General features: G+C 49.3%; 1 protein-coding gene across 1 annotated transcript; it reads left to right on the top strand.

Moving 5' to 3' along the window:
* The first annotated feature begins 1,438 nt into the window (after nucleotides 1-1,438).
* LOC129490662 (protein FAM106C-like) lies at nucleotides 1,439-7,702 on the top strand. The gene is made up of 2 exons (XM_055294495.1): nucleotides 1,439-1,517; nucleotides 7,182-7,702. Exons 1-2 carry the CDS (start codon nucleotides 1,439-1,441, stop codon nucleotides 7,700-7,702), a joined length of 600 nt encoding a protein of 199 aa, XP_055150470.1.
* Nucleotides 7,703-10,069: the final 2,367 nt, after the last annotated feature.

The raw sequence follows: 10,069 nt of genomic DNA, 5'->3' as shown, positions 1-10,069 counted from the left end.
CCAGTCCATCTTCACTGCCTGTTCTGACTAGCTTTGCCTGTTCTAGAACTTCTTAGAAATGGAATAATTCTAGATTCCTTAGAACGTGTTTGAGATCCATGCAAGTTGTGGGCATTGGTAGTTCACTTATTTTTATTGTCAAGTGGTTTTCCAGGGCATAGATGCCCCATAATTTGTTGAATCCTTCTGCTGTTGATCAACACCTGAGCTGTTTCCAGTGTTTGGTTATTATTGACAAAAAAAAAAGTCATTGATTTCTTTTTTGTTGTTTTTGGTTTTTGTTTTGTTTTGTTTTTTTGAGACTGAGTCTCACTCTGTCGCCAGGCTGGAGTGCAGTGGCATGATCTCAGCTTACTGCAACCTCCGCCTCCCGGGTTCCAATGATTCTCCTGCCTCAGCCTTCCGAGTAGCTGGGATTACAGGCACGCGCCACCACGCCCAGCTAATTTTTGTATTTTTAGTAGAGACGGGGTTTTACCATGTTGGCCAGGATGTTCTTGAACTCCTGACCTCAAGTGATCCACCCACCTCGGCCTCCCGAAGTGCTGGGATTACAGGCGTGAGCCACTGTGCCCAGTCTTTTTTTTTTTTTTTTACACAGTGTCTTGCTCTGTCACCCAGGCTGGAGTGCAGTGGCACAAACATAGCTCACTACAGCGTCAACTTCCTGAGGCCCGACTATCCTCCCACCTCGGCCTCTCAAGTAGCTTGGACCACAGCTGTGCACACAGCACTGTGAGATTACAGTGAGCTATGATGGCACTACTGCACTCCAGCCTGGGCAAAAGAGGAAGACTCCCCCTCTAAAACAGAAAATGCACTCATTTTTGAAAAGACTTTTATCAAAGAAGATATACAGATGGCGAATAAGCACATGAAAGGATGCACAACATTACTGGCCACAAGGAATTGCAAATTAAACCACAACAGGCTGAGTGCGGTGGCTCATGCCTGTCATCCCAGCACTTTGGGAGTTCCAGGTGGGTGGATCACTTGAGGCCAGGAGTTCAGGGCCAGCCTGGCCAACATGATGAAACTCTGTCTCTACTAAAAATACAAAAATTAGCCAGGTGTGGTGGCAGGCGCCTATAATCCCAGCATCTCAGGAGGCTGAGGCAAGAGCATCGCTTGAGCCTGTGAGTCAGAGGTTGCAGTGAGCCAAGATCGTGCCCTGCACACCAGCTTGGGTGACAGCGAGACTCTGTCTCAAAAAAAAAAAAATTTATAGAACTATACACCTAACATAGGTGAATTTTGCCATATGTAAATTATACTTCAATCAACCAAAAAAAACCACCTGAAAATATACATAACTATACCAACAAAAAAGAGAGAGGCCACATCTCCACATCTTTGTAATATGTGTGTGTGTGTGTGTGTTGTGCATAGCAGAGGTGGGGGAAGAAGTGTGTTTGGAGGCACACCTGCTGCCATAACGATGGCTGGCAGCTTTAACTACCATGCATTTTTAATCACAGAAAGGTTTGGTACTCGAATTTCCGGGAGCCGACCACCAGGTCTGAAATTCAGCCCGGCCCTTCTCTGACATGCGCAGCCTCTTGTCCAATCCTACCCTGTCGGCCCCACTCCTCTAGTCCTGATCACGGGACTTGAGGTGTTTCCTGGAACAATAGTCCCATTCCCACCTCCCAAGAGGGGAGCCCATGCCGAGCCAGCCAGCCTAGGAGGGTCCCCCTGGGTCCAACATGCTAGGCGTTGGTACCTCTTGTGGCCAGAAATAGAATTACCACATATTAAAAATGATCACTGGCCAGGAGCAGTGGCTCACACCTGTAATCCCAGCACTTTTGGAGGCTGAGGCAGGCGGATCAGGAGGTCAGGAGTTTGGGACCAGCCGGACCAACATGGTGAAACCCTATCTCTACTAAAAATACAAAAATTAGCCAGGCGTGGTTGCGGGAGTAGTCCCAGCTACTCAGGAGGCTGAGGCAGGAGAATCACTTGAACCTGGGAGGCGGAGGTTGCAGCGAGCCGAGATCGCACCCCTGCACTCCAGCCTGGCAAGAGAGAGAGACACTGTCTCAAAAAAAAAAAAAAAAAAAAAAAAAAAAATCACAATAGGTTGGGCACGGTGGCTCTTGCCTGTAATCCCAGCACTTTGCGAAGCCCAGGTGAGCCTAGGAATTCGAGACCAGCCTGGGCAACATGACAAAACCCCGTATCTACAAAAAAATATAAAAATCAGCTGGGAGGCCCGGTGCAGTGGCTCACGCCTGTAATCCCAGCACTTCAGGAGGTCGAGGCGGGCGGAGCACGAGGTCAGGAGATCGAGACAATCCTGGCCAACATGGTGAAACCCTGTCACTACTAAAAATACAAAAATTAGCTGAGCATGGCGGTGCATGCCTGTAATCCCAGCTACTTGGAAGGCTGAGGCAGGAGAATCACTTGAACCAGGGAGTCGGAGGTTGCAGTGAGCCGAGATCACACCACTGCAGTCCAGCGTGGCAACAGAGCAAGACTCCATCTCAAAAAAAAAAAAAAAAAAATTAGCTGGGCATGGTGGGACTCTCCTGTAGTCTCAGCTGCTTGGGAGGCTGCAGTGGGAGGATCACTTGAGCCCGAGAGGTCAAGGCTGCAATGAGTCATGATTATGCCACTGCACTCCAAACTGAAAGAATATATATATATATATATATATTTTTTTTTTTTTGAGACAGGGTCTCGATATATATATATATATATATATATTTTTTTTTTTGAGACAGGGTATCGATATATATATATATTTTTTTGAGACAGGGTCTCGCTCGGTCGCCCAGGCTAGAGTGCAGTGGCGCGATCTCGGCTCACTGCAAGCTCCGCCTCCTGGGTTCACGCCATTCTCCTGCCTCAGCCTCCCGAGTAGCTGGGACTACAGGCGCCCGCCACCACGCCTGGCTAATTTTTTGTATTTTTAGTAGAGATGGGGGTTTCACCGTATTAGCCAGGATGGTCTCGATCTCCTGACCTCATGATCTGCCCACCTCGGTTTCCCAAAGTGCTGGGATTACAGGCGCGAGCCACTGCACCAGGCCCAAGAATTTTTAAAAGATCAGAGTAGGCTGGGTGTGGTGGCTCATGCCTGTATCCCAACGTTTTGGGAAGCCCAGGTGGGAGAATCACTTGAGCCCAGGAGTAGTTCTGGACAACAGAGCAAGACCCTGTTTCTATTAAAAATATTAAAAGATCACATTAAGGGTTGACTCTGCTTATGGCTGGGGTGGGAATGGCATTTCCATACAGGGTTAGAGGCCTGTAAATTAGTGCAACCTTTTGAGCAGCACAAGTCAAAATTTATTTATTTATTTATTTTTATTTATTTATTTTTTTGAGGCGGAGTCTCGCTCTGTCACCCAGGCTGGAGTGCAGTGGCGCAATCTCGGCTCACTGCAAGCTCCGCCTCCCGGGTTCACGCCATTCTCCTGCCTCAGCCTCTCTGAGTAGCTGGGACTACAGGCGCCCGCCACCACGCCCGGCTGATTTTTTTTTTGTATTTTTAGTAGAGACGGGGTTTCACTGTGGTCTCGATCTCCTGACCTCGTGATCCGCCCGCCTCGGCCTCCCAAAGTGCTGGGATTACAAGCGTGAGCCACCACGCCCGGCGAAAATTTAAAATACACACACCCAGCCGGGTGCGGTGACTCACGCTTGTAATCCCAGCACTTTGGGAGGCCGAGGCGGGCGGATCACGAGGTCAGGAGATCGAGCCCATCATGGATAACACGGTGAAACCCCGTCTCTACTAAAAATACAAAAAAATAGCCGGGCGTGGTGGCGGGCGCCTGTAGTCCCAGCTACACGGGAGGATGAGGCAGGAGAATGGCGTGAACCTGGGAGGCAGAGCTTGCAGTGAGCCGAGATCGTGCCACTGCAATCCAGTCTCTGGGCAACAGAGCGAGACTCCATCTCAAAAAAAAAAAAAAAAAAATACACACACCCTCTGACCTATGGGAATCACAGAAGTCTTGTCCAAACGGATTTTCCTCTAGTTCTAAGTAAAAGAGACAAGAATATTCTCGACCGGGCGCGGTGGCTCACGCTTGTAATCCCAGCACTTTGGGAGGCCGAGGCGGGCGGATCACGAGGTCAGGAGATCCAGACAACGGTGAAACCCCGTCTCTACTAAAAATACAAAAAATTAGCCGGGCGTGGTGGCGGGCGCCTGTAGTCCCAGCTACTCGGAGAGGCTGAGGCAGGAGAATGGCGTGAACCCGGGAGGCGGAGCTTGCAGTGAGCCAAGATCGCGCCACTGCACTCCAGCCTGGGTGACAGAGCGAGACTCCGTCTCAAAAAAAAAAAAAAAAAAAAAAAAAGAATATTCTCATCTTTGTGCTAAATGAAACCACAGGAACACAATTGGCTATATCCAGAATGCGGGACCTTCTGTACGACAGGGGCTTCAGTCTCGCCAACAAATCCCTGACATAAAACTGGGCAGCGAAGCTGGGCGCGGTGGCTCACACCCGTAATCCCAGCACTTTGGGAGGCTGAGGTGGGCAGATTGCCTGAGGTCAAGAGTTTGAGACGAGGGCCGGGCGCGGTGGCTCAGGCTTGTAATCCCAGCACTTTGGGAGGCCGAGGCGGGCGGATCACGAGGTCAGGAGATCGAGACCACGGTGAAACCCCGTCTCTACTAAAAATACAAAAAAATTAGCCAGGCGTGGTGGCGGGCGCCTGTAGTCCCAGCTGCTCGGAGAGGCTGAGGCGGGAGAATGGCGTGAACCCGGGAGGCGGAGCTTGCAGTGAGCCGAGATTGCGCCACTGCACTCCAGCCTGGGCAACAGAGCGAGACTCCGTCTCAAAAAAAAAAAAAGAGTTTGAGACCAGTCTGGCCAACATGGTGAAACCCTATCTCTACTAAAAATACAAAAAAATTAACTGGGCGTGGTGGCATGTGCCTGTAATCCTAGCTACTCAGGAGGCTGAGGCACGGGAATTGCTTAAACCAGGAAGGTGGCGGTTTCAGTGAGCCAAGATCGTGCCATTGCACTCCAGCCTGGGCGACAGAGAGAGACTCCATCTCGAAAAAAAAAGGCAGTGAAGAGACCATTGATTATAAAGAAACTTAAGGCCAGGCACATTGGCTCATGTTTATAATCTCAGCACTTTGGGAGGCCAAGGCAGGCTGATCACCTGAAGGCAGGAGTTCAAGACCACCCTGGCCACCATGGTGAAACCTCGTATCTACTGAAAATACAAAAATTAGCTGGGAGTGGTGGCACGCACCTGTAGTTCCAGCTACCCGGGAGGCTGAGGCAGGAGAATCACTTGAACCTGGGAGGTGGAGGTTGCAGTGAGCTAAGATTGCACCACTGCACTCCAGCCTGGGCAACAGAGCAAGACTCTGTCTCCAAAAAAAAAAAAAAAAGAGAGAGAGAGAACCAGAGAAAGAGAGAGCCAAGAATATCTCCACGGGATCATAGACAAATTGGGGGGGTGGTCAGGAATTCTGTGGACCTGTGCTTGGCAGCACCCACTCGAAGCAATCAGAATAACACCTGGAGTAGACCCAAAACATTCCCCACACGCACCCAGACCCATCGTCACAGGCACCAGGGGCTTAGTCTAAGCTGTGACCAGCAAGGCACAAACGATAAGCCGCTCTGGCACAGTGGTGACTCCTAGGAAGCCAGGCTTAAAGATGATGTCACAGCCATCCCCGGCCATCTGGAAGGCTGTGCCTTCTTGGGAGAAATCACAGGGAGAATGCCAAGCTACCAGTCCCTGGCTGACCATGGGGCAAAAGGGGAAATTCTCTGAATGGTGATAGCAGCCTCCAAGTCACACACACACCCAATGGGAAAGGGCAAAAATCTAACTAGCCAAGGGGCTTAAGCACAACTTTTTTGAGAGAGAGAGAGACAGGGTCTCACTCTGTCACTCAGGCTGCTGGAGTGCAGTGGCATGATCATGGCTCACTGCAGCCTTGAACTCCTGGGCCCAAGCAATCCTCCCACCTCAGCCTCCTGAGTAGCTGGGACTACAGGCATGCACCACCATGACTGGCTAATTTGTTTTATTTTTTGTAGAGATGGGGTCTTGCTATGTTGCCCAGGCCAGTCTTGAATTCCTGGGCTCAATTGATCCTCCTGCCTCGGCCTCCCAAAGTGCTGGGATTACAGGCATGAGCCACCGTGCCTGGCCAAGCACAATCTTTAACCACTAAGTGGCTTATGCTGACCCAGGGGCGACCCCTAGGTAGCCAAGTTAAAAGGTAAAAACAGGAAGAAAAAAATCTGAGCAGGGACATCTGAGTCTGCATAGTGTGAGATGAGGATCGTGATGGTGAAACTTGTTCAGCCCAGTCACAAAGCAATACATCACCAAGCAAACAACAGTAACCACAACCCCTGCCTGGAGTTGGGGGAATCAAGTGTCAGAGTTGCTAAAATATATTTTCTAAAACGTCCAGCTTTTGGCCGGGCGTGGCAGCTCACGCCTGTAATCCCAGCACTTTGGGAGGCCAAGGTGGGCAGATCACGAAGTCAGGAGATCGAGACCATCCTGGCTAACATAGTGAAACCCCATCTCTACTGAAAATACAAAAAATCAGCCCAGTGTAGTGGCAGGCACCTGTGGTCCCAGCTACTCGGGAGGCCGAGGCAGGAGAATGGCATGAACCCAGGCGGCAGAGCTTGCAGTGAGCCAAGATCGTGCCACTGCACTCCAGCCTGGGCAACAAGAGTGAAACTCCGTCTCAATAAATAAATAAATAAATAAATAAATAAATAAATAAATAAATAAAATAAATACATAAATAAAGTAGATATGGCCGGGCGCGGTGGCTCACGCTTGTAATCCCAGCACTTTGGGAGGCCGAGGCGGGCGGATCACGAGGTCAGGAGATCGAGACCACGGTGAAACCCCGTCTCTACTAAAAATACAAAAAAAATTAGCCGGGCGTGGTGGCGGGCGCCTGTAGTCCCAGCTACTCGGAGAGGCTGAGGCAGGAGAATGGTGTGAACCCAGGAGGCGGAGCTTGCAGTGAGCCGAGATTGCGCCACTGCACTCCAGCCTGGGCGACAGAGCGAGACTCCATCTCAAAAAAAAAAAATAAATAAATAAAGTAGATATGTATTTATGCAAACCATAGGAAAATGTTTGGCAACCATCCCAAGATACCTGCCAATGTGAAATACTTTTATTACAACTGGCCTGACCTTCAAAGGCCTTCACAGCTCCTGCCTTCCTGTTACCGTCTACTATGTTCCTCGTGCACCTTCCACTCGGCACAAACAGGCTACACTGCCTCGGAAACACATCACTTGAATCCTGCCTCTGCTCCTTTGTCCATCTGAATCACCCTCTCCACATTTCCGACCCTGTAATCCTGATCTCACTTCATGAGGCAGTTCGCTTCCCTTTTGCATTTAGCTTTCCCCGGGGTACACTGTCAATAGCCTACTGTGTGATGTCATCAGTCAGCACTTCATCAGAGGCAATTATGTCTACAGAGCTTTTGGCTAATTACTGTCACTCCTCCTTACATGTGTGCATATGCGTATCATCTTTCCCTAATGAGACTGGAAATAATGATTCATTCCCTGGAGCAGTGGTTTCCATAAATGACCAACCCACAGACCAGTGCAAACTGGCTGCGAAAGAGCTTCCTCTGAGGAACTTATTAGAATGCAGATGCTTGGACTGCATGAGAGAGGAGGATCTCATAAATCTGGGTGTAATAGGCACAGAACATTAGGTGTAATTTGGGCGGGACTCTGGACTCAGCATATCCAACAAGCTGCTGGCTGATTCCGATGATGCCGATGAATTGCCTGGTTGGGAACGGCTGCCTCCAGAGAAACTAGCAGAGAGCTCTGTACGTGGTAGGTGCTCACTCCCCTATTGTTTGGGTGTATGCCTCCTGATAATGAACTTGATCATAACATTATTGTTGTATTATGCCTGTATTGTTTCCTTAAGTGAGGGAAGAATGCTTTTGAGTACCTAACAGGTGGCAAGCTCTGTGCCTACTTACATACATGATCTATTCCTTTTAATAACCTATTTCCATTGGGCATTAGAAATCTGAAAACTTTCGTTTACAGCCATTGCAACAGCAGAACTAGAATTTGACCTTCGACATAATGGGCTCAAAGTCTATGACCTTTCTGCTCACCAGAGGGCATGAACTGCTGGTTTGTACCTGGCTTGCAGATACCTTCTTTGGGCAGCACGATGTTCAAAATTAAAAAAATTTACCAACACTTCTGAACTGGATACTTTGTATTAATATCTGGGTTTCTGGCTTCTCTTCATGGGAAAAACAAAAAAAAAAGGTTTGGTGAACACTGGGGCCCACATTCCTGCAGGGCAACAGTCACATGGAGCCTTTAGATGGGCATGTGCCAGAACACACTAGAGTCCCCATCGCTCCCCATTCTCTTACATTCTATTCCCAGCTAGGTTCTTATAGGCCTGGGTTTGCGACTGTTGCACACTTATCTACTCTCTTGCTTCCCACTGGTCAGGAAGTCTGGCAAACTTAAAAGCCCTCTTTTGGTTGCTCTCTCCTGTATGGATCTCTGATCATAGAGGTGTGTGCATTTCTGACTTTGTGATTTCAATACTAAGGAAGCTGTTGGCATATTATCAAGGGACACTGGGATCGCTGTTCCCCAACTTACACATTCTGGTGTGTCCCAGTAAAATTCTATATTCAGCCTCCAAACTAGCTGGGAGAAATGGGGCAAATCATCTACTTGCTCCAATTCAATGGTGTTTAGAAGTAAGAAGTCACTGTGAGCAATGCCACCAAGTGGTGGAGAGACTCCATGCAGAATCGCCGCCTTCAGCCAGAGAGGCTGGGAGGCCGAAGACCTCTCTCAACGCACAGGGCCATTCGGAAACCAGAAACAAAATGCTTGCCCATCTCCCTAGGCCAGTCCTTCTGAGGCTTTTTGAGACAAGGTCTCACTGTCACCCAGGCTGGAGTGCAGTGGCACAGTCGAGGCTCACTGCAACCTCAACCTTCTGGGTTCAAGCGATCCTCCCACCTCAGCCTCCTGAGTAGCTTGGATGACTACAGGCACAGGCCACCATACCCAGCTGATTTTTTTTTTTTTTTTTTGGTAGAAATGAGGTCTCGCCATATTGCTCAGACAGGTCTTGAACCAGCCCATTTTTGGCTTTTTAAAAGACAGCCTTGGCCAGCCATGGCAGCTCACACTTATGATCATTGCACTTTGGGAAGCTGAGGTGGGCAGATAGCTTGAGCTGAGGAGTTCGAGACCAGCCTGGGCAACATGGTGAAACCCCATCTCTACAAAAAGTACAAAAATTAGCTGGGTGTGATGGTGCACATCTGTGGTCCCAGCTACTGGGGAGGCTGAGGTGGGAGGATTGCTTGAGCCTGGGAGGTCGAGGCTGCAGTGGGCCGTGATCACCTCACTGCATTCCAGCATGGGCGACAGAGACCCTGTCTCTATTTAAAAAAAAAAAAAAAAAAAAACCTAAAAACAGACTGGCACTTAAAAGAGTTGTGCTTCATTTTTTGACTTTCTGTATTAATTTTCTGTTTGTTCCTTTCCTTAAACAAGCTGCCACTGTTGCTGATTCAACATGTTTCATTTTATACTTTTTTTTTTTTTTTTTTTTTTGAGAAGGAGTCTCGCTCTTTCACCTAGGCTGGAGTGCAGTGGCGCGATCTTGGCTCACTGCAGGCTCTGCGGGGATTCACGCCATTCTCCTGCCTCAGCCTCCCGCGTAGCTGGGACTACAGGCGCCCACCACCTCACCCGGCTAATTTTTTGTATTTTTAATAGAGACGGGGTTTCACCGTGTTAGCCAGGATGGTCTCGATCTCCTGACCTCGTGATCTGCCCGCCTCGGCCTCCCAAAGTGCTGGGATTACAGGCGTGAGCCACCGCGCCCGGCTTTTTTTTTTTTTTTGAGACAGAGTTTCACTCTTGTTGCCCAGGCTGGAGTGCAATGGCGTGATCTCGGCCCACTGCAACCTCTGCCTCCCGGGTTCAAGCAATTCTCCTGCCCTCAGCCTCCCAAGTAGCTGGGATTACAGGCATGCACCACCACGCCCGGCTAATTTTGTATTTTTAGTAGAGACGGG

This window comes from Symphalangus syndactylus, chromosome 9, assembly GCF_028878055.3.
Source record: "Symphalangus syndactylus isolate Jambi chromosome 9, NHGRI_mSymSyn1-v2.1_pri, whole genome shotgun sequence".
Classification (NCBI taxonomy): Eukaryota; Metazoa; Chordata; class Mammalia; order Primates; family Hylobatidae; genus Symphalangus; species Symphalangus syndactylus.
Note: the sequence above shows the minus strand (reverse complement) of the source record. Positions and strands in the feature narration are given on the sequence as shown.

Bases quoted from the DNA above. Each gene is read 5' to 3' on its own strand.
- LOC129490662 (XM_055294495.1), top strand. From the start codon at position 1,439: ATGGCTGGCAGCTTTAACTACCATGCATTTTTAATCACAGAAAGGTTT. The intron at 1,518-7,181 runs GTCTGAAATTCA...AGGCCTTCACAG, and splicing joins TTCCGGGAGCCGACCACCAG to CTCCTGCCTTCCTGTTACCG.